At 41.6% G+C, this 24879-nt stretch overlaps 1 protein-coding gene across 7 annotated transcripts in view; it reads right to left on the bottom strand.

Moving 5' to 3' along the window:
- SLC7A2 (solute carrier family 7 member 2) overlaps nt 1–23460 on the bottom strand; it is a 72391-nt gene extending 48931 nt beyond the window's left edge. For 2 of the 7 annotated variants that reach the window (XR_008710101.1, XM_055567276.1), the window contains exons 1-2: nt 23284–23458; nt 20069–20115 (exon numbers count right to left, since the gene is read on the bottom strand). Coding sequence is in view for 3 of the 7 variants with exons in the window: in XM_055567276.1 (XP_055423251.1) it covers nt 20069–20115; nt 23284 (48 nt within the window). In the remaining 4 variants the exon portion in view is untranslated. Of the gene's footprint in view, nt 1–20068; nt 20116–22138; nt 22208–22612; nt 22706–23283 lie in introns of all 7 variants that reach the window. The other 5 variants (XM_055567282.1, XM_055567277.1, XM_055567281.1 and 2 more) reach the window with 4 other exon arrangements.
- Nucleotides 23461–24879: the final 1419 nt, after the last annotated feature.

Raw genomic sequence — 24879 nt, 5'->3', positions numbered from 1 at the left:
GGTCACCCTACGCTTGTGCTCACAGCGCTCTGTATCTTTGCGGCACTTTTTCTTCATCATAATTCTATGCAACTGCCTGGATGAATATGTTTTACTCCTTGTGATGGGTTGAACTGTGCTCAATCTATTAAAAAGAAAAAAAAAAAAGATACGTTGAAGTCCTAAACCCTGGTACCTTATTTGGTGACTTTATTTGGAAACAAGGTCTTCACTAATGTTATCAGATTCAGGTGAAGTCATTAGGGTGAGTATTAAGCCAATATCAGAGGTGCCCTTAGAGAAGGCAATGGCACCCCACTCCAGTACTCTTGCCTGGAAAATCCCATGGACGGAGGAGCCTGGTGGGCTGCAGTCTATGGGGTCGCTAAGAGTCTGACACGACTGAGCGACTTCACTTTCACTTTTCACTTTCATGCACTGAAGAAGGAAATGGCAACCCACTCCAGTGTTCTTGCCTGGAGAATCCCAGGGATGGGGGAGCCTCGTGGGCTGCCGTTTATGGGGTCGCACAGAGTCGAACACAACTGAAGTGACTTAGCAGAGATGTCCTAATAAGAAGAAAATGCTGTGTGAAGACACAAATGCACATAAAGAATGCCATGTGATCACAGAGGCAGAAACTGGAGATGCAGCTGCAAGCCAAGACACACCAAAGACTGACGGCCATCACCAAAAGCCACAGAAGGCAAAGAGGGACTCTTCCCTCCAGGTTTCAGAGAAGCACAGCCCTGCTGCCACCTTGAGCTGGGCTTTCAGTTTCCAGAAATGTGAGCCAATACATTTTTTTGTTATTTTTTGTGTTTTAACTTGGCTGTGCTGGGTCTTAGTGCAGCATGCAGGATCTAGTTCCCTGACCAGGGATCGAACCCAGGTCCCCTGCACTGGAATCACTGAGCCTTAACCACTGGACCACCAGGGAAATCCCCATTTTTTTGGTTATTTTAAGCCACCCAGTTTGTGGTACTTTTTAATGGCAGCCCTCAGAAACCAATACATTCCTTTACACTAAGTTTCTGGAAAGCAAGGTCTGTATTTTATTGATTTGCTGCATTCCCAGTATACTCACAGTGATAGAAATAGAAAGGAGAGGTGTCAGTACACATATGTTCACTGAATGAATGACTCATACTTGGTTTGTAGCCAGCTAAAACCTTCAGGTCTTTTTTTCTCAAAGTCATCTACATCGACTGTCTTCATGATTCCATTTTGTTTCACTGATTACTTTCAAACCTCAGTTCAGAATTTTAAGTTTCATATTATTTGGGATTCTATGTAACACAAATCTATACATCAGAGTATCAAGCATCTTACCTATCTTCATGTCACTGCAAATTTAACCAGCATGACTTCTATCCTAATCCAAGTAAATGATAAAATGCGACAGGGCGAAGGACACAGTACCGTGGCACGCCACCACCACCGTCGCTCCGAGCCATTATCGACCCACTCAGCAACAATTTCAGTATACTGTGCAAACAGCTAGATATCCACATTTCTCTCCAGCTTAGCCCAAGGTTATCACAACACATGATATTCAATGCTTTGCCAAAATGCTAATTATCATGCTTAAACTTTTAAAATCCACCATTCTCATAACAGGTTAAAAAGTGGGTATGGAGTTTGTTAGGCATAACTGTTCTTGGTGAACTCACAATGCTTTTTGGGAAGTGGTCACTTTTTCTCCAAGAATGCACCACACAGTCCTAGAATTTCGCTGATGGACTGTATCCAGCTCCCTGATCTGTGGTTTCCGGATCTGCACTGGTCTCTGTTTTGAAGACAAGGGTTAGTGATTCTTTCCTTTGTGTGCTCCCTTTCTTGGAGTACAGGGTGCCTCCAAGATGACAGATGATCACTCCAGACTCATATCTACAAATTATTTTAATATTGCAAGATGTGACTCATCAAGGTCTGAAACTGTGAGCTACTTTTTGTTGTTGTTTTTTTGTGAGCTAGTTTAAAGCAGCTGCATTCTTTCTTACCCACTTGGGCCTCAGCTTCTTTTTGGGTATCTATCTTCTTTTCTTCTCAGAAAGCCAACTTTCTCCTGAACACAAAAGCACCTCTGCCTTCCCTCAGTCATCTACTGCTACCACTCCAAGGTCTGCTTTTCTTCTCCTTCCTGATTAAATATTTCATAAAGATTCAGCTCAAATGTTCCTGGGCTCTTTTCCACAGATTCATATGTTTTTCTCCCATCTTTGAAGTCTGAGCCCCTCGAACTCCTGCAACAATCACCGTGAACCTTCCTGCTGTGTGCCCTTCTCAGTCCTCACTCTGAGTATTCATGGTCTGACTAGGGTTTTGATTGTACAGTTGTCCATAGGTATCCTCAGGAGATTGGTTCCAGGACCAGCCACAGCTACCCAAATCCACAGATACACGAGTCCTATAACCCACCCTGCATATTCACAGGGTCCCTGTTCTTGGGTTCAGCATTCGTAAGTATAGAGGCACAACTCTATTTGCATTTCCTTCTTTCTAAATAGTATTACCTGTTAGGGTTACATACAGGCCATGGGACATCGCAGGTGGCTCAGTGGTAAAGAACCCACCTGCCAATGCAGGAGACATAGGTTCGATCCCTGGGTCAGGGAGATCACCTGGAGAAAGAAATAGCAACCTACTCCAGTATTCTTACTTGGAAAATCCCATGGACAGAGGAGCCTGGTGGGCTACCATCCAGGGGGTCACAAAGAGTCAGACATGTCTGGGCAATTAAGCAGCACAGTCCATGAAATTATTTTCATATTTTCTCTTGAGTATTTATAAATCTGACTTTTAAATACATAGACGGAGTCTGCTAGATGGTCATTAGGGAAAGTTCTAAGGTTTAAGCAAATGATTTCCATGTCACCAAAAGACAAACATTTTATGAATATTCCCAAAAAGTAGAGCTCGTGCAAATTCTTGAATTCCTTAAACTTGTACTACTCAGCTTCTCTATTTTATTTATCTAACGTCAACAAAGACCAAGTTTGTTTAAGAATCTTTCACAGGAAGGTTCCAACGATCCTGCTTGCGGGAAGGTCGCTGTTTGTAACCAGCAAAATGTTTCATCATCTTCAGCCCTCACACCATCCAGTTGCTTAATGTCCTCTGAACACAAGCTCACATGCATTCATTCCCTACCAGAGCGCACAGAATGCAGGATTCTACCATGATCATTTGAAGGTAAGCAGTTCATTGACAAGTTAAATCTGGCAAACAAATCTTTCTGGATTATCACTTGTGCCTCCCTCCGGACTTGCCACACTCCCACAGTTCTCCAAACTCATATCTGTGTAGTGTCCTTTGTCTAGGACAGCTTTCTGTGGGTGTAAAGATAATTTACTGAGGCATTAGAAAAAAAAATGCAACAAATACTAATAACAACAACCACAATTTTGGGCCACTTTCTTGTTTCATATTCTAGAGTCTGTTTATTTGGCTTTTAAAAAGACTTCTAAACATTTCCCTTTTCTTCAAATAGAGAAATGCTTCTAACCAAAATATTATTTCTAATGGAGCAGACCAAGGGCCTAGCACATAGAAAGCACTCAGTGAAGGATATTATTCAGCTTGAAAAATTAAAGCAAACTTCTCTGGTGGGCTGAAAGGATAACAACATAAATGGAGCAAAAATACGGGGGCGGGGAATACACAGAAACATGGTTCCATGCTGGGTTACAACTTTATCTAGGTGCAGGGAGAGAGTCTACTTCTGAGTCATCTTTGATCCTTGCCCCAATCAATAATTTTTGGTAATTTTTCCACTTCCAATAAAATGCTATTGCTGTACACAGCCAAGTAAGCACAGGACAACTTAACACATACGCCAAGAGCTTGTTCCTAGTGGCATCCTGTGGCTCTGAGAAGCCGAGAACCTAGTCTTGATTTCAGGTGTCCGTGTGTGCGCCCAGGTAATAACAGGAGGTGTTGAAGACAAACATCTGAGAAAATACGGTAGGACAGAGTAAGGATCCTGCCCCCTCCTGACCAACTACCAGGGCGTCAAAGGAGCGCAGAGAGCACTCAGTCCCAGCACACAGGCTCAGCCCTGCTTCTCTGCGGCCAGCAAGGCTTCTCATCTCTCGGGGCCCCGGCAGACCCTGGATCATTTGCATCCCCTTGCCCAAGAGGTTGTGTTGCTACCACCACAACAGTCTTTAGGGCACAGCCTCAACGATATTCTGTAGCTTCAGTTAAAAGGAATTCCAAACACAATTTCCCTGAGCATGGCCACTGGGTCGTATCTCCTGAAAGAAGGCCCCAGCAGAAAGCGGGGAAATGAAAGCATTAAGAAACGCACCCTCACATGTGGGTTTCATTTTGACCTTTCCTAATTGGCTACCCGCTAGCCCATGCATCATTCTGGGCAGGGACACAAAGTAAAAAAGCTGGGCTTGCTTCAAGGCTTCTCCTCGAGCCTTCCTCCTCAGCCAAACGTCTCCCAGCACTCTCTGGTAATGAAAGCTGTGCTGCCAGAGAGCCGGAGAGAGGCCCTTCGTTCCCCTGGCATCACCTCTGGGCTGTCTTCTCAGTGGGCAGGTCTGGCCCAGGGTCCTGGGACCCCTGGATGGGTGGCGATTCTGCGGGGGTCCAACAGCAGAATTCCCTCAGTGTGAGTCCTTAACCAAGAAGGTGACAAAGCTAACAGGAGGGAAACAGCATGCCTAGAGTGAACCGTCGAGAAACGATCCCCATCCTGACAAATTACTCTGGTGTGAACTATTTCCAGTCCTGCTTTCCTGTCAATCACAGAGAACAAACACGGGCCATTCACAAGCTCTTCTGTGCGTGCGGAGAAGCAGAAAGCAAGTCAAATCTTGCCTAAATTCTATAAGGACTTCTCTGCACTTTTTCTGAAGTTGTAAATATGTTTTCAGCCTCCCTCTATCAAAATGATACAATTTCATATTTGGAGTAAGTTTTTCCTAGAAGGTAAGGACTGTAAAAAGCTCAAGGAGTACAAAAAAAAGATAAAGAGGGGAAAAATGCAGTTACCTGGCATATATTAGCCTAATCAATAATGTCAACAAACTAGTAAGAGTAAATACCATCATGTACTATGTGTTTTCTTTCGAAATTAAATTGTATCTAAAACATGCTAAGCCTGAAATGGGTTTACAGTGGGTCATTTCGGTAACATGCATTTTGACTCCAGGTTAAAAATTTAAGTAACCTTTAAGCGGGTAACAGAATTGATTTGCTTTTAAGATACTGTAAATTTTTATATAGCACTTGTGTGCTCACAAATCAACAATGGAGTATAAAATAAACTAACATAATACTCTAAAATATATCCTCTTTTTTCAAAGACCTGGAATTTACAGATAAGAAAACACTAAGACTACTGCCTATGGCGACTTCACTTTTTTTGTAGTGGGGGACTTCCAATACGCTTGGTCACCTCAATTAAAACTTTCTGTGAACACCCTTCTTATTGCTATAACCTCAGTTCATTCATGGTTCTCACTTCACAGGAGCTCAATTATTCCTTCCTGCAATTCAGACACCTCACTTCCAACCAAATTACAAACTCTTTATCTCATCATCCACAGTCCAAACTATGACCCAATCTGTGTGTCCATCCTTCTCTTCTTTAGGATTAAATCAGTGCCTGGCACGCAGTAGGCGCTCAGAAACCGTGAGCTATCACTGTGATTCCTCTTCTCTGTCCTTTCCTGCCGCCTCCCATTCCCTTACATTCTATCTTTGGTCAAAGAGAAGTGTGTGCTCTTTTGCCAAGAGATCTCACACTTTTCAGAGTTCTTTGCTGTTTCCCCATCAAGAATGCCTTTCAAGCCTCAATCTCTGTTTGTATTGGGTTGGTTAAAACGTTTGTTTGGATTTTTCTGTAACATCTTATGAAAATCCCGAATGAACATTTTTGGCCAACCCAATACATATCCCTTTACTCCTTTCTCAAGATCCTTTTCAAATCCTGTCTTCCTCATAAAACTTCCTCATGATCCCCTCAAGCAGAAGAGACCCCTCTTTCAAGAGCCCACTATGGTCTGCTGACACATCCATGTCTCTGGACGGCATTCATCATCTATGCCCCGGATTGGTGCACTGCATGTATTTGGCTTATCACCCCATCCCCGACACATATGCATTTGATAAGCCTGCGAGGCAGAAACTTTGTGTTGTGTCATCACACAACCCCTCTGGGAATTACCGCACACGCTTGAACTGAAAAAGATGCTAAAATATGTTTAATTTTCTGAGGTGAAAGTAATTTCTGTTGAGAAAACCAAAGTTTAGAGAGGTGAAGTATCCGCTAGCATGGAGCAAAGTCAGGCCACTAAATCAAGTCTGACTCTCCACAGTAAGATATACTATAGGCATGAGCCTTTCAGAAGCAAAGGAATCAAGTCTCACAATGTTTCTATTTTGTTACCGCTGCTGAAGTTTTGGCAGCTTTGTGCCACCTATGGAGACAAGCGCGAAGCGTGTCTTCCTTTCGGAGCTCAGAGTTCCCATGCTCTCTGTCTCCTGCACAGAGGAGACAGTGCTTGGACGAGCAAAGAGCTCACCAACATGTCCTGCAGTGAAGCACAGGCAGTTCTCTGCCAACAAATAGTCCAGTTATGAAGTACACATTCTAAACTGAGATGAAATACTATCTAGAGCATGCCTTAAGGAAAGAAACTTGTCGCCACGGCTTGGTTAAAAGCCAAGGTTAGCTAACAATTACATCATGCAGCTCAAGATAGCTTGCTGAAGAGAACCTCAGAATCGACAGAGCTACGGGATACTGCTCCTTTAGTTTAGTTTTCCCCTTGCAGGGGAAAAAGAAAAAAAAAGGAGTCAACACTCGACACTATTCTCTGGAGAGAAAAAAAAAAAGAAAAAAACCCATTGAATAAGGACTTCATTTATAAGCAAGGCCATTTACCACAGGCTCTGGGAAATGAAAATAAAAAGTAATAATTGGGGTCATTCATTGCTCTATTATGTTCTGGGCACTTGACATACATTATTTAATCCTCATGACCACCTCAGAGGAAATGCTGTCCATTCACAGGTGATGAGACTGAGGCTCAGAGGTGTTAAGGAACTTGCTCAAAATCACAGAGCTAGATATGAAGCCAAGTTCTGCATAGCTCCAAAGCTCATGCCCGTTTTTTTTCTCTGCCATATAGCCACTTCTATATGAAGAAATCGGAGAAGGCAATGGCAACCCACTCCAGTACTCCTGCCTGGAAAATCCCATGGACGGAGGAGCCTGGTAGGCTGCAGTCCATGGGGTCACTAAGAGTCAGGCACAACTGAGCGACTTCACTTTCACTTTTCACTTTCACACCTTGAAGAAGGAAATGGCAACCCACTCCAGTATTCTTGCCTGGAGAATCCCAGGGACAGAGGAGCCTAGTGGGCTGCCGTCTATGGGGTCGCACAGAGTCGGACACGACTGAAGCAACTTAGCAGCAGCAGCATATGAAGAAAAGCAAGATTCCAGCTGCTCCCAGGCTCCTGGCAGACCATCTAAGTTAAGACCCAGCCCATGATGAAGGGCATCACCCAGATATCAAAAATGTATCTGGCAGGCTTTGGAATTTTAAAACCTCATCTCATCTCCAGTAGCATTTAACCTTCCAAATTCATGAACCACTACTACCTTAAGATTGAAACTGTAATAGTTATTAAAATTTAAGCATTGGGGACATTTTACAAGGACCGATGAACCACAGACGTATCATAACTTATGTCTGTATTTAAATTCTAACATATAGTAAAACTCATTACTTCTAGCTACAAAAAGTTCAAACAATCCCATAAAAAAAGGCTTCCTGAAAATTTTATGATTTTTATAAAAACATGCAACATTTTCTGAAACATTGTATTCATTTTGCAATTTATCTGGTTCATTCCTTATCCATCTCTTGGGTTCTCAAATATCTAAGATCCTTAGTTCTTCTCATATGTCTGAATTCAAAACGTATCCCAGAACAAATAAAGTCTTAGGCCCTACAAATCACATCTTTCATGTTTTCATTTTGCTTAGATTTTATTTCAAATGGCTTCTGATAATATCAGAGACCTTTCTCTCCTATTACCAAAAGTTGTTCTGTGATCTCATTTTGTGCCTGGAAATAAATTGGTATAATTCAGTAGAAGCCAACATTATTTTCTCAGTCCACAGAAGGAATCTGTTTGAAGGCATGGAAAGGGAGACACAAGCAGAGATACTATAATTCTTATTTAATACATCATTTTAAGTTTTCATATAGGTTTTTCCAGTAGTCATGTACAGATGTTTGAGAGTTGGACCATAAAGAAGGTGCCTAAGAGTTGGTGCTTTCAAACCGTGCTGGAGAAGACTCTTGCGAGTCCTTTGGACAGCAAGGAGATCAAACCAGTCAATTCTAAAGGAAATCAACCCTGAATATTTGTTGGAAGGACTGATGCTGAAGCTGAAGCTCCAATACTTTGGCCACCTGATGTGAAGAGCCAACTCATTGGAAAAGACCCTGATGCTGAAAAGACTGAAGGCATGAGGCGAAGGGGGTGACAGAGGATGAGATGGCTGAACAGCATCATCAACTCAACAGACATGAGTTTGGGTGAGCTCCAGGAGATGGTGACGGGCAGGGAAGCCTGGTGTGCTACAGTCCATGGGGTCGCAGAGTCAGAAATGACTGAGTGACTGAACAACAATAGAATTCCCATTTTACTTCTTAAGAGCTCAGAACCGGCTACTCCAATTCTCCAGTCCCGTTTCAAACTCCTCTTGGCTGCTGGTTGTGGCGGCAGGGGCCTGACTCCGGTTGGAAACCCTCAGAAGATAAGCTTCACAGGGGCAAGAATTTCATTTGACTGCTTTGTTTACTGGTGTACCCCCAAATGCCTAGGGAATGCCTGGTGCAAAGCAGTCACTCAAGTATTTCCTGAATGGATGGATACTTGTCTGTGGCCACCATCTTTTTCTTGAATGCTGGCCGAGTACATCCAGTGAAGAGTGACCAGGATAGGGTGAGGGCTCGGGAAACCATGTCATGACTTGAAGGGACTTAGAAGCACTGCAGGTGTTGAGCCATGATAAGCAGGGATGGAGAGGGGTCCCAGAGAGGGAACTCTGCTCTGAGTGTAGCCAGTTAATTCTGCGAGTTACCAGCCATTATCTGGGCAAGTCCCTGGATTCTCAGTCATCCCATCTTAGAAACAGATGTTACAGAAGTGATATAAAGTTTAAGTGAACAAGAAAAGCTTTGGGCAAAGAGCTTTAGAAATATAAGTTGGTCATATTTCCACATTTTCCTTTTTTTCATTCTTGGGGGGGAGTCTTAGAGAAGAGATGATAACTTTCTTCATATATGTGACTGGCTATGTGTAAGAAGACAAGGACTCTATCCATATTATAACAGAAGACAAAACTACAAATAAAGGATATACTGTAAAAAGTGTGCTGGCTTCCGTGGTGGCTCAGTGGAATCTGCTATCAATGCAGGAAATGCGGGTTTGATCCCTGAGTCAGGAAGATGCCCTGGAGAAGGAAATGGCAACCCACTCCAGTATTCTTGCCTGGAGAATCCCATGGACAGAGGAGCCTGGTGGGTTACAGTCCATGGGGCCGCTCAGTTGCATGACTGAGCAACTAAACAGCAACAATAAAAAGAGTAAGACACTACCCAATACCAGGCAGCACTCCCTACCTAACAGTGTTGCTACACATTAGCAGCTGCCTTCCAAGAAAGGTGTCAGGTTACTGTCATTTTAAACAGAGGACACATGATTCAGAATGATTCAGAAATGTGGGGAATCAGGTTTAGTTAAAAGGGTGTTAGCTAAATTACCTGGTCTGCCAACTCAGGTTCTATTATTAAATGATATAATTTCTTTTTTTGTGACTGATTAAGTTTCTCATGATTTTCTGCATAGGTATAAACCAATAGTCAGATAATAGGTAGTTATTTTATACCAAAGTCCATCTTGCCACAAACCTCCCACAAACCTCACCTTCTAAAAAAGTGATAATCATGTAAGTTCACAACGACTAGAAAAAAAAAAAAAGCCACAAGGCATGTCCTCATGATATAGATGGGGTATGACAGTATTGTCGTTCAGGCGCTCAGTCGTGTCCAACTCATTGTGACCCCGCGGACTGCAGCACACCGGGCTTCCCTGTCCATCCCCAACTCCCAGAGTTTGCTCAAACTCATGTGCATTGAGTGATGTCATCCAACCATCTTATCCTCTGCCGTCGCCGTCTCCTCCTGCCTTCAATCTTTCCCAGGGTCTTTTCCGATGAGTCCAATTACAGCATTACATATCCATTATTCAGATCAAATAACTATTGATTTGGTAAACTCTTAAGTTTAAAGGTTCACTATGTACAACAAATCTATTTTTGCATTAACAACTGCAATTCCTCTTTCTCTCCCCTCCCCCTTGTACTCCTATATGGAACATTTCATTCCAAGTAGCAAGTAATACAACGTCAACCAATGTAACTACCTATCATATATAAGGCAATCTTCCACAAGACTAGAAGAGCTCTATCCTGCACACACTTTGCCCAGAAAATCACAATAGTAAATGCTGGGAATATTCAGATCACACACAAACAGAAGATTTTTTTTTTCTATCTCATGCCAGCAAAATTTATCAGTCTCCACTATCTTTATCCTCATTACTGTTATGCTCCCAAGATTTAAGGAAGCTGTGATTCATAATTTGAAAAAATATCAATAGAATCTGTTTGGAGATGAGGCTTTAGTTGACAGTTTTCAGTTGAATATTTTTGGCTGAATGAAAGGATAGTGAAGCAAGCCTAAGAGATGAATATGAGATCCAAGAAACAGGGAAAGGACATTCAACCCCTGAGTTTTGCTTCCACTCCAAGTATCTTTAAGAGAATAGGAAAATGTGGAAAACCTAAAAATGTAGGTCATTCCAGAATCAGACAGTTGCAGGGAATCAAGTCCCATCAATAGCTGCTATATGAATATTTCCCAGTATTTCTCTATGTGTCTCTTTAAGAAAGGAAAATAGATTTGGAATTGCTATACATGCCAATGTTCTGACATATTTAAAGAGATCTAGAATACAAATATGGGTTTACTGGGCTGCAGTCTCATTCCACAATGCAACATTCTCACAAGGTCAGCAACTTTGCTCAGTTCTTTTTGCCTTTTGACTTTTTAAAAATAATTTTTATTGGAGTACAGTTGATTTACAATGTTGTGTTAGTTTCTGCTGTAGCAGAGCAATCGGTTATACATATACATATATCCACTCTTTCTCAGATTCTTTTCCCATACAGGTCATTACAGAGTACTGAACAGAGTTGCTTGTGCTATACAGTAGGTCATTATTTCATATATAGTGTAGTGTATATGTGTATATATGTCAATCCCAATCTCCCTATTTATCCGTCCCCACCCTTCCTCCCTTGGTAACCACATTTGTTTTCTACATCTGTGACACTACTTCTGTTTTGTAAGCCAGTTCATTTGTACCATTTTTTTTTTTTTTAGATTCCACATATAAGTGATATTATATGATATTTGTCCTTTTGTCTGACTTACTCGCTCGGTATTAGGCAATCTCTAGGTCCATCCATGTTGCTGCAAATGTCATTATTTTGTTCGTTTTTATGGCTGAGTAATACTCCATTGTATACACGACACATCTTCCCTATCCATTCCTCTGTTGCTTGGTTCTTTCTGTTTTATCAGTCACTCTTCCCAGCTCCCAATGCATGTCTTGGGGTATGTAGTGTTTTTAAAATTGACTGCTCTCTAGTTCACCACAGTTTTCAATCATTCCTTACTATGCTGCACTAACCTGTTTTACTCATTTGCATTACATGCTTGGACCTGGGGAATTGGGACCCAATCAATGGGAGACCCTGTGAGGTCAAGGGTGCCTCACGGATGTGCACAGCTGCTCTGCTCCCAAGTAGTCCTGCAAGGACAGCTCACATACTCTTGCAGGGAAGAACCAATACTATTATGTGTTTTTGATATTTACATGCTCTCTGTGGGTTGAGACAAGCTTGGGATTTTCCTTTCTGAACTATGCTGTTATATAGATGTACTGGGGATTCAGTCATTAATGACAAAATGCTGAATGTTTTCTCCACTTATAGATAGTCTCAATGTTTTGCTTTTAAATATGAACATCTGTCATTTATGATGCCAGTTAGGAAATTTTTATTTTCCTGCAGCAATGTCTGCACATGTATAACCTCCAGCTCACTCGTACACACACACCTGTGTGGAATGGTTAGGCATGGTTCTGCTTGAAACGAAGTATGGAGGCTTCTTCTGAGCTAGAATCTCAAGGCTTATTAAAACCAGCAATGCTGTAGATTATGCCTTTAAAGACACCATGGAAAATCCAATTCAGGAAGTAACTGTAGCACATGTTCCGCTGGATAGAATACTAGAGAAAAATGATTCTTCTCTGCCTTAAAACATTATTCTACCCACATCATTTTGGGGAGTGCAAAAAAGTAAGATTTTTGCACTCATTTCAGTCAACAGAAATTATACTTAATTCAATAAAATGAGCACTTTTCTTCCAATTCTTGCAAATAGTCTGAATTCTGATTCATGCATACAAAGTTAGAAGTGAAATTACATAGCTCAAACTTTCTCTGGTCTGATATGTAATGAATTAAAATCATAGGTGATGAAATAAAGGCCCATTCCTGAAACATAAGGGTCTTGAACTTTCAATTACTGTTGGTACAAACTACTACACATGTTCCCTGCACCCCTCGCTAGTCAAGCTACCTCCGCTTCACTAATACCCACCTTAAGTCTCCAATACCTCCACCCTTCCCACCACACAGAGGCATCAGCCCCCAGCGATGAACAGGGCTGGTGATGATGAATCAACAGAAAGTCAAATATAAGACTGCAACTGTTTATAATTCATAAAAATTAATCTGGTACTATGTCTACTAGTTCAAGGCGATAAATAGTGCCTTATGCTTTCAAAGTCGCTGGAACAATTCTTTTTGCAAGGAACAAACACAGAGTTAGCAATGCAGTAAGTATAGAAAAAGAATTTACAAGAATAACTTTTAAAATGATAATGGTAGGCCGTTTGTCTTTCACACTTCTTTTGCACTCAGTAGCAAAAAAGATCAGAATAATATAAATATGCTATTCATTATTCAGAAAGTTCATATGATCTGTTTCAATGAGATAAAATGCACTGTCAACAGAAATTTTATGCAGTCTGTTCTTTTTTTGTTTGGTTCACTGAACTAAGTGCAAACCATCTGTTAGCTATGATCAGAAAAAGTAAAAATCCAAACAGCTTTTTTTTTTTTTAAGATAGCAGAACAGCACTCCAAACAGAACTTGTTTAAAAAGTACCACTTACGAGGCAAAAATCCTAATGATGAGATGGCTGAAACCCTTGTGTAGTCTTTTTATTTTTAGGTTAAGATTACATTTGGGGGCTAAAATACGCTACTTAACAAAGCTGTTCACATCATAAACTGATCATTATTACTAAAATGTCTTATCAAATACGTTCATTTCTAAGAAATTTTAACATAGAAAAACTTTTAAGTTAAAATTGCATTTTGATCCCCATTTATAAAATTCCTACGACCTTAGTGTATTATAGTGATTATGACTTACTTTTATGAAAGCAGGATGCCCTGACAGAAATCAGTGCTTTTGTTAAGTCAAAACACTCGAAATCAAGTCTTACTCTGCCCCTAGCAGTTTTGACCTCAGATAAGTTACAACTCATAAGATCTCAGTTTCTTAAACTATTAAAAGTTCTAAAATGTCATTCTCAGGAGCTTACTACCCTTCTGAATCTGCCTAGCACTGTGCTTGGCACATACAGAGAGCAAGGAACTCAGTAACTGTCTCTGACCGGGGGAATGGGAGATGAAACCAAAGGAAACCAAGCTTTCCTTCCAAAGCTTCTGAAACTGCCCACAAGACAGCTTTCAGTGTATCGTTGAGAGTATGGAATACAAAACTAACTATCACAAGAGTGTCTCACCATCTTCACAGTGGTAGAACCAAACTTCCAGGATGCTGTGCCTTAATCGTGTATGATCATCTAATGAAAAACTAATTTTTTTTTAAGGTGAAATTCTAAGTTTTCAGAGTTTACAACAGGCCCCAGCCCAGGACATGTTCTCAAAGCTCTAGTACTACAAATGTTATCAACACCCACCACGGTGTTTCTCCACGGCCTGGAAATGCACTCTGTGCTATTTTCTTGATGAATACTGCACACAAATCCTACTCCGCCTACACACCCACTGTGTCACAAGCGTAATGCATTTAAAAGAGGGATTTTAGCAACAAAACATTAACGACCTGAACCACTTACAAAGCAAGTTTTGCAAAAGATAAGCATTTCTATACAGAAACCAACTTAAAAATTCTTCACTCTGCTTTGCTACTATTTAGAGAGAGAGAGAGAGAGAGGGAGGGAGGGAGGGAGAGAGGGGGAGAGGGGGAGAGGGGGAGAGGGAGGGAGAGGGAGAGGGAGAGGGAGAGGGAGAGTGTGTGTGTGTGTGTGTGTGTGTGTGTGTATGCGCATGCACTCAATTACTCAGTTGTGCCTGACTCTTTTGTGACCCCATGGACTGTAGCCCGCCAGACCCCTCTGTCCATGGGATTCCTCAGGCAAGAATACTGGAGTGGGTTGCCATTTCCTTCTCCAGGGGATCTTCCCCACCCAGGGATCAAACCTGCATCTCCTGTGTCTCCTGCACTAGCAGGCGGATTCTTTACCACTGAGTCACCTGGGAAGCCCATAGGCACCTTATTAAACAAATATAACAAGTAAAAGTTTTCAGTTAGTTATTTTATACTTTGAAAACTAACAAGGCTCTACAGTGATTTGTCTTTATTATGACCTCTTTAGTTCTATTAAACTATAACTTTATTAAATTTCAGATGTTTCCACAAGAAGATCCATGTCAGAATGATATTGAGCCATAAGGTTAGATTTTAAATGTCATGCTAAAGGTGTTACAATTTTAGACAAGCAAAGAGAGCACTGATTATTCTTGTTGCTGTTGTTCAGTTGATGAGTCATGTCCAATTCTGCGACCCCATGGACTGTAGCATGCCAGGCTCCATGGGGTTCTCCAGGCAAGAGTCCTGGAGTGGGTTGCCATTTCCTTCTCCAGGGACTCTTCCCAGACCAGGGATCAAACCTGTGTTCCCTGCATTAGCAGGCAGATTCTTTACCACTGAGTCACCAGGGAAAGTCAATTATCCATTCTTTTTCCTTCCCATTTGTGATTATAACTCATCAATGATCTAAGCTAAACTTAGAATCAAATTTATTTACTGGTTCATAGGTCCTAGTCCACAGAAATCTGTGCATTTGAGAACTGGAGAGAAGAATTCTGAGAATTCTAGAGGAATTTGATGCTGGTGACAATTCAAGTCCAAAGTATGCCTTCAAGTTCAGGGAACTGCTTCCACCATGGCACACATGGGAATGGTCATCACTGGGTTGTTGTCCAAGCTCCTCAACTCAGAGCTCCCCACGGCCACCCTGACCTCTGAGCCCTTTCTCAGCAGCCACAAGCAATGTTATATCAATAAGGGGAGAATGTGTGACCGAGAATGCCCCATCATGCCCCAAAGGCACTCTCCTAAGATAGTTTTCCCAGGGGCTGAAATGGGTTTTGAATTTCAGGGATCTTAGTCTGGATTGCAGGAACCCTAGGTGTCCACTTGGTGAAACTCAGGGATTCTTGAACTCTCAAGGGGTAGGGGCATTTCACATGCATGTGTGTGCTTTCTTCTTTCTTCTACGGAAGTATAAACATTATCAGAATTAAAAGAATATTAAAGGAAGAGTTCCTTCTCCATATATCAAGGAACTGTGTAGTTCAAATACAGTTCATGAAAATTGTATGAAACTTGTCATGAAGCCTTTCATTAGAAAAGACAGTAAGTGAATGTAATCTTTGCTTTTTCAACCTGAAAAAGCATTAGTTCTCCCACCTGATTCACTTGTTTGGTCTTTCAGGAGTTGCACAGTTATATTTCAGAGTCTGCTTATAAACAGCATGGACCTCACATCATAAACATTAATATGATTCTACAAAAAAGAATATGACCTTGGATTTCTCTTCCAAATATGTCTATGTACCCTTGTAATACAGATTAAAAAGCCAAAGAGAGGAAAGCAGTAACTCTGAACACCATGAAGCTCCATAGAGACTAAAGTAGGAGCCCCGCCCGCCTCTCATTCACCTCTTCAGACACATCCACACACGGCACACAGTTCATGGTCAGCGCTTACTCCAAGGGCTGAGACTCACTAAAAAACTCAGCTGCTGTTGCTAAGTCACTTCAGTCATGTCCGACTCTGTGCGACCCCATAGACGGCAGCCCACCAGGCTCCACTCAGCGGGGCCATTTAATTTCAAAGGGATGAAAAAACTCTCAGGAGGTTTTAGACTTGGATGAAGGCTGTTACTCCTATCAACTCCTTCCTGAAAGTCTAGATCAATGTAAAATGTCAAAAATTAAAAATAGAAACAGCAATCTCACTTTGCCAGATGAATTATAGTCAACTTACCTTTGTTTTCTAGCATAGGTTGCCTTGGGACAAAGGTAAATTCCTAATGTGTCCCAAACACTCTAGAATGCTGACGAGCCCTTAGGATGGAATATCAAAGCTCACCCCAGCCTCAGGAAAAGAATGTCTCCCAGACAATTGCTCAAATCACAACAGAATTAAAGAGGCCACTTAAAACTTGGCATATGGAAATACAAGTACAAAATTATGTTGTTTAATATGATCATTAAAGTAGATTAAAAATCTATACAGCATAGTCTGAAATTTTTGGATACAGGCTTTTCCCAGAGAACATCCTATCAGGAAGTTTTCATGAGGATTTTTAACAGGATAAGCACCTAAGTAAATTGCCAATATCCTGTGGACTATAAGCCCCCTGCAAAAATAATAAATACCCTTTGCTTCAAAAGATGAGGAACATTATGAGAGTGAATATATAGGAATTTTAGGAGAAAAAAAAAATCACTGTCTAAAGAAAGCTGTCCTTCTGAATGAAAAGAAAATTTCATTCAGTACATATGTGCTCCACTCGAAGGAAAAACCCAAAGGACACATTTGTGAAATTTTTATTTACTAATTTATTTAGGGGAAATTTAAAATTGTATTTATTCATATATTATTTTAAAATCGTAATACAGTGAGATTCCACCCATTGCCCAATCCAACGATCTAAAATGGGTAATATTTATTGGACATACATGAGCCTATAAAGGCAGGACCAAGTGTACTGTAAATAAAGAATTATGATTAAAGGAATTCAGAGCATTTGAGGTCCATTAAACAAAAACTCTGTGAAGTGATTTTTACCGAGGAGAAATAAATTCACTCCAAAATTCCTTTAAGTAAAGACTTGCCTATTAGATTGAGGATGTAAGTCAACTCTCTGCCCTCCACACACACACCCACTGCCACTCAAGAACAATTATCAAATTTTTTTTGGAAAAGGTACATTCACCAGTCTGAAACTCAGAAGGTAAAACAGTGGTACCCAGGTCCATGTCTTCATAGAAATTCTCCTTGTACAGTACAAGAGCTATGCTAAAGATGACCATAAATATATTTTCAGTTATATAATTTCTTTTAGAACATTCTTTCTTCTTCCAGGTCAATGATAGGAACTGAACTGAATGTGTTTCCTTTTAACAAAAGATCTCTTCCCTCTCTAACATGGAACTGAAAAGTATCTCTTCAGCTACCAGCATTTTTCATCAGTCCTCCGTCCAGTCTAAGCTGGCACCCACACCAAACTGCAGACAAGGACTGTTTTCCTGGACTTCAGAGGGACTCCTTCAGGAGAAGCAAAGTGGGAGTGATGGCTGAAGGCCTCTTGTGATTTTTATATTCCTGACAAGGTCCCTTATGGGTTTGCAACTCATTAAGTTTGTCATAAATGCAGCAAGCTTAACCAACAGAACAACTCAACTGTCAAAGTGAGAAGTTAGGATAATCTCATGTTCTTAACTCGACGGCTCTTTTGGAATGATTTTACTCTTCAAATTTTCCACCTAAAACATAATCTTCTTATGTGTTTTAATTTTCCTCTAAGACCTCTCAGAATAGTTTGAATTTTTAGTTAAAGATCACAACTTTCTTCAGTGTCAGGCTAATAAATGACAGGCAATTCTGCCAAATGATTTAGTTAAGTATTATTGCCTTTTCCCTCAAGCAAATTTTGGTGAATAAATGCTCAACCAGAACTCAAGACTAAGTGACTCACGTTTCACCAAGGAGTAACTGGAGGAAGAGTGATAGTGGTATTGACAGCAACAATAGTACCTGGAATTCATGGCGCGTTCAGTCTATGTCAGGATCACAACACATACTGTGAAAAAGAGAAGTTTAGAACAGACCTCTCCACCTGATACCTTCAGCTGTGTGTATGGCTCACTCTCGTCCCACTGTGTGTGTACTTATTAACCCTTCAGGGGTGGTCAAAGCCCAGGGAATAGGGACCAAGTCACTGATTTATTCTTTGCTTCACTACAGACTCTCGGGCTGGGCCATATGTAACACATACCTATCCAAAATGGATTAGCTAACTTCCGATTGTGGAAGACTCCAAATGGATTATCTTCTAGGATATTCTCAGAATCAAAGTCATATTTCCTATTCCAAGGGAATCCTTATGTATCAAACCAGTATTCAGTAATTTGGTTGCACATACAATTGCTAAAAAGTATAAAATTTGCATGATAGTTTCACAAAAATAAAACCCCACCAAGTGGATACTTTTTTTTTTTTTTTTTTTTTAAAGAAACCAGACAGGATGAATGAGGATTGTGGGGAGAACAATTCAAAGGATATACATATTGTGGGGGGAAAAAAAAACTTTGCATGTGATACAGAGATAATCTGCCATCCTCAACACTGAAATGTATTTCGAATTCTAGAGATTTTAGTATTATTTTTTAAAGTAGAAATTGAAGAGCATTCTGAATATCTGCTCCAAGTGCACATTGAGGGAGTAAATAAATAAAGCTGAACATGCAAAGAGAACCCATTCTTTCCTTATGGTTCAATATATAGTAACTATTCATTCCACTAGTGACTATCATCATTATCATCATTTACCAGATGACAGCTACATATCAGAGTCAAGTCAAGACAAGACCCTAACCAGTCAGCTTTTATCTTTCAATTAAGATCAAGTTACAAATCCCACATAACATTTTTTGCCCACAAAGGAGTAGAATGAACAAAAAGTGAGCTTGAAGGTTTATGTCATATTTGATTTCTTAAAGAGATAAACATATGTTATTAAATGGAAAGACCCAGTAAAACCTGGGGAAAAAAAATAAAGATGGGCAACAGTTTAAGTATGGGAGCATCTTAATTACAGTATTATTCAGCATCCCTGGAGACATCAAGGTCTATCCACTGTGATCACTAGGTCTCCACTGCAAGGAAGTGGGCTTGGACAGTGTAAACAGCCCTGTACAAGGTACGACTGTATGAAGACTTAGGGAGCCTTGATGAAGCCAGAGTGGGCTAAGGAAAGAAAAGAATTTTCTCCACAACTGAGGGAAAAACTAGCAAGAATCAACAAGGAACATAAAAATTCTTTGTTGTGTATTGTTCACAAACTATTCCAAAAATGAGTATAACACAGGGCTTTTTTTTTTTCCCCCAAGCTCCTGGAAGAAAGGTTATAAAATGGTCTTATCTCATCCACCTCACTGCCGAATCCCAGATAATACTCAAGTTCTGAACAGAGGTGCCAGTATGCAGCACAAGAATAGGTGTGGGCATGTAGGCTTTATTTATTTATTTTTCTAGTGGGATAAGGAGATGGCATAAAATTAAACACATGACATTTGCAGCACTAAGTCATCACATCAACCTTAGATGTAAGAAACTTCGAGATTTTTCAACCAAGTATTCATATTCATACACATCCAGAAAAACAAGAGAACCAGATTTTTCTGAGGCAAGATATCCAAAGCAAAATTCTAAATAGGAACAGAAGAGATGTGACCCACATGTTCAAATCCAGACTTGTAAACAAAAAACACATTAACTCAAAGCTTAAGTCAATACTGACTATACTTACCGATGAGAAGTTTAACTTAATGGCAGCAGAGGCTATTCTCAGAAACACTGAAAGTTTAAAACAGTCCATTAGCATGTGACAAATAATAGCATACTGCTTGCTTCCACAGATTAATATAAAATAGCTTTTACTAAACTGGACAAAAAAATTAAAAGATAAATCATGTTCTGATTAAGTCAGTTAGTTAGAGCCTGATCAACTAGGTAGAGCCTGGTGGAGCTGAACCCCCAACTGTTGCTTTGGTTTTGTCTACAGCATGTACAACATTTCCACAGATACCAGATTTTATAAGATAGCCAGAAAGACAATGAAAGGACAATGTAAGATGAGTTGGGACAAATTTGTTACTACCAGTAAAACAAAAACACCAACGCACATGTACTTTGATGACAGAATAGTAAGAAGCATCATCTTCATATTTTAGAGAATGTGTTCCTTGCTTGCTTTCTGGTGTAGACAATACTGAATTCATCTGTTTACAGGTGTTGTTACTTTATATAAAATGACAACAAAATTAAAAATTACTCTTAACATCCATCAATGGCGAGTTTCCGGAATGTAAAATGATTGTAGTATGCCTCCAAAATTGGAGCTACACATTACTTTTGGATATCTAAGGCTTGGTACAGAGTAGGGACTCAGTACTTTCCTTTGAAGACTGACATAACACCCTTTCTTAAAGTACTGAAATCAGTGGCTTTCATTCTACAATAAGAAGCACATGTTATGTGCCAGGCTTTAAAATGAAAAGCTACTACCACAGAAAACAATGAACAGAACAATTTCATTGTGTTCTTTTTCTTATCCAGGCTATATCTACATGGTTTTGAATATTCAGATAAAGGTGTAGGAATGAGTTGACCACTTAAGTTTTCAAATCATTTAGACAAGTGGCATCATGTCACTGTAATCTTAGTGAACTGAGCTTTTCGGAATTCAGTTGGGTGACAACATGGCCAAATGGACACACAGTACTAATTTCAGTAATATTCAACTGAAAATGTTGCTTTTGATCTAAATGTATGATTTGCAGTAAGTAGCCTACAAGTAGCCAGTCCATGAAATCAATGTATTCATATCCTGTTTGGGGAAATAATAAAACAAATAGCAACCTACGAGGTGTTTTCAAGGTTCTGTTCTGAAAGCTGGTCACTGAAGGGCATCAGGATAAAACCAGCAGATGGCTCTGAACACTTTAAAAATACATACATGTATAGAGAGATAGATATGGATATACAGAGCAGTAAGCAAATGTAACAAAACAGAAGTGAAGACAGAAACTAGGCTCAATAGAGAAGTCACCAAAGGAAATTAAGAGGAAGGGTCCATCTGAAAAATTAAGGCTAAAAATGAGAAGAAATGGCCATAGAAAGGCTTCATGTCTGGCCAGAAGAGACAGGAGAAACAATGATAAATGACCCAAGGCAGGCAGAGAAGAGAATGAAGTGGACACTCTAGAAAGGAGACCAGGCACCCCCGACTCAGAGAAGGTGAGGAGGTTTGCAGTGGGAAGCAAGAAACATGAACTTCAAAATCCTTCAGACAGATATGTCCCAATGATAAAAACATGAGCATACAAGACAAAAAACTCCAGAGTATTTTCAGACTTTCAGAACTCCAATAGCTACCATCTCTTCCCTTCCAACCTCTAAATCCAGCGATAATGATTAGAAACCTTGGAATCAAAAGGGCTTTACTGACAGGCTAAGTTAACTGAAGCCAAGGATTCTGGAAACTGAATCTCTGGAGACACCATGGTCTTCAAGGTTAAGTCACAAACCCCAAAAGATTAAAGTGCCTTAAGGTAATGAAGTTCCCCTACTCAAGGCACAGAACAGAAAGCAAATGAGGAGCAAGGGAGGAAATGAAAAACCCTAATAAATAATGTGGCTTGCACAGTCATCCAGGGGAGCCAAATAGCAACTTTTCAGGAGAGAAATTAAAAAATGCTTATGTTCTTCTGCACTGAGAAATCATTTCATGTTAGGCTTTAGTGCGATTAAAAGAAAAAAGGATTTAATATGACAAAAAGGGAAAACAACCATTAACACAAAATTAGCATATTCTTACCCTGTACATCCTCTAGAAGAATATCACAGGCACCAATGTTGGTAATTTCCTGACGAAATAATTTTTATGCTGAGGTGGGGAAAGAAGTGACAGAAGTTTTAAAGACTGCCTGGAGCAAGAATTAAAAATATTAAGGTATAGGTCACAGACACACTAAGTTCGTATCTCAAGTCCCCACCAGGATTCCGACAGCTCTGCTTGAATAAAATCTGACGATGCTGCTGCTGCTAAGTCGCTTCAGTCGTGTCCCACTCCGTGCGACCCCAGAGACGGCAGCCCACCAGGCTCCCCCGTCCCTAGCCCCCAGTTAAAAGGATGAATGTTTCTGAGAAATGATTAGATAAACCTTATTACCAGGCGTAAACGAGTCACCTAAACGGTTTTGAAGGCAGTTCTGCATAAATATTTGAGAGTTCGGATAACTGATAACTTTTACCCCTGAAATCTGGGTAGTTTCCACCTTAAACGACTCACGTAACTCTGAGAGCGGATTTCTTGTAAATATCGTTAAGATGCAGTCTCTGAAAAGTTGCAAAGTTCTCGGGTACTCGGAGGCTGAGTGAGTCCCTAAAACGTCAGGAAGGGTATTTGGAGTTCAAGGCTAAAGACGGCATGAAATAGGTTTGAAAGAGTCTAGCCCATCTCAAAAGGGTTTAAAACTGCACCCATATACTTAAAACTCCCTCAAACGGACACCACGACAGACCATTTTTACCTGTTCCACCAATTGCCGGCAGCTCAGGGTGTGAATGGATTTGCAGAGCTCGGAGCGGGGTCCTGTCGGTAACCCGAGAGCCTCCAGGGGACCCGTCAGCATGTAGAGCCGGCAAGGCCTGGCTGTCCCGCCACGTGGGGGTGGTGCCCAGGGACCCCCGAGACCCGAGCGGCCACGGGGACCCGCGGCTTCGCCGCGCTAGGCCACCCCCCGGCTTCCCCAGCACCTGGAACCGCGTGAGTCGAGGCGCAGCCGGGAACGCGGCGCCGGGACTCCCCGTCTCCGAGGAGCCGGAGCGCGGCCTCCCAGCAGCTGTGCGCAGCTGGACGCGGCCCGGGACGCCCCCGTCTTGGCTCTTTCCCTCAGGCCCGGGTGCCCAGGCCGCCCCTGCCGGCGGCCCCTCCGCGCCACCAGACACTTGGCAACTTACTGTGCTGTGCGAGGTCCGCGCCGAGGAGGCGGTGGCGGGCGAGCGGCTGGAGCGAACTCGGAGAGACTGAAGAAGCAGCTGCTGCTTCGCTTGGTCCGCGCGGAGAAAAGCGCCGGGGCTGCGGCGCCGCGGAAAGCGGGCTGGGCACGTGGGCCCCGCGGGTGTAGCCGCGCAGGGCGGTCCCTGGCGTTCGGGGGCGGTGCCTGGCCCTCTGGCACCGCCCCCTGCCTTCCCCTCCCCCGCGCCCGCCGACCACCGCCGGAGCCCTCCTCCCGCGCGCGCACCGTCCAGCCCGTGTGGCCAATCCGCGAGGTGGGCGGGTCCGGCCGCAGCGCCGCCGGGTCTGTCCGCGGCCGCGAGCGCTGGGCACGTGGGCGAGCGCTCTGACCCCAGCTCAGGCGGTGGGCGCGAGCGAGCGGGGCACGCAGAGCTCTGCCAGGTGGTGAATCCCTGCTCTCCCTGGAGGGCCCAGCCTCAGGGGCATCTCCGAGGCTACTTGTAAGCAGAGTTCCTCTAAAGTGTGATTTTTGTCTCCCATTTACTTTTTATGCTGAGAAGAATTTGCAGATAAGAAAATAATGATAATGACGTAAAACAATGACCGTGCTACATAGAACCCAGATGAGCATGCTTTGTCAATTAGTACTGCTGCTGCTGCTGCTAAGTCGCTTCAGTTCGCCAATAAAGACCGTAAACTGTTTATTGCAGTGTTTAATTGCTCTTTTGAGAATCCCAGTAAAGTGAATAGGTAGTCCGGATGATTTAGGGGTGGGCTGAAAAGAAAGCCATGCGTGTTTCCAAGAGCCTAAGAGTTACACAGCCAAGGTTTCTCACACTGCGCTATTGTTTACTTTCAGACTCTCTGATAAGATTAAAGACACAGTGTGAAACTCTATTAATTTTAATCCAAAAAGAGGAAACACTGGGATTGAACTGAACAGTGAGTGTATATTATTATCAGTTTGATGGAAAGGTCTACCGTATTTTGCTTAATATCATGGTAAACATCTTTATTCATCTATCAGTAATGTTCACTTTGACAAAGTGCCAGATTCACATTGATGCGTTGTTGTTGTTGAGTTGCTGAGTTGTGTCCGACTCTTTGCGACATGTAATTGGTGCATTACATGTACATTTTTCATGTGATACTCTAAACCGTCCTTAATTTCTTTAAGACATGTGTTCCCAAGATTACCAGATTAAAGGTTTAGGGCTTCACTGCAGAAACGGATCCATGTACAAAATCTCAGGGAAAGCGCACGCACCTCATAAAGCCGTTAAGAACTCCATTAAAGAACTGGAAATATAAACAGCAACATGGCTACAAGAGTATTATCTGTTCTAGTAAATGTCCTAAGCAATAGAGACTCTGATAATATAAACTTCTTTTTATGGTATATCACAGATTCCTTATGCAAATAATGATTAATGACTTTGAGGAAAATGATACCCATAGCCTCTGGCACCAAATTCTTTCAATCCCACAAAGGCTAGGAGGCATTGTACACAGGGAGAAAGACTCAAGAGAAGTTGTCTAATTTCTAAAGGGGAGGAACCCAATCTAAAATTTTGTATCTTTTTTTTTTAATGGAGGTT

The sequence above is a fragment of the Bubalus kerabau genome, chromosome 2, assembly GCF_029407905.1.
Source record: "Bubalus kerabau isolate K-KA32 ecotype Philippines breed swamp buffalo chromosome 2, PCC_UOA_SB_1v2, whole genome shotgun sequence".
In the NCBI taxonomy this organism is placed as follows: Eukaryota; Metazoa; Chordata; class Mammalia; order Artiodactyla; family Bovidae; genus Bubalus; species Bubalus kerabau.
This window is presented reverse-complemented; position numbering and strand designations above follow the sequence as displayed.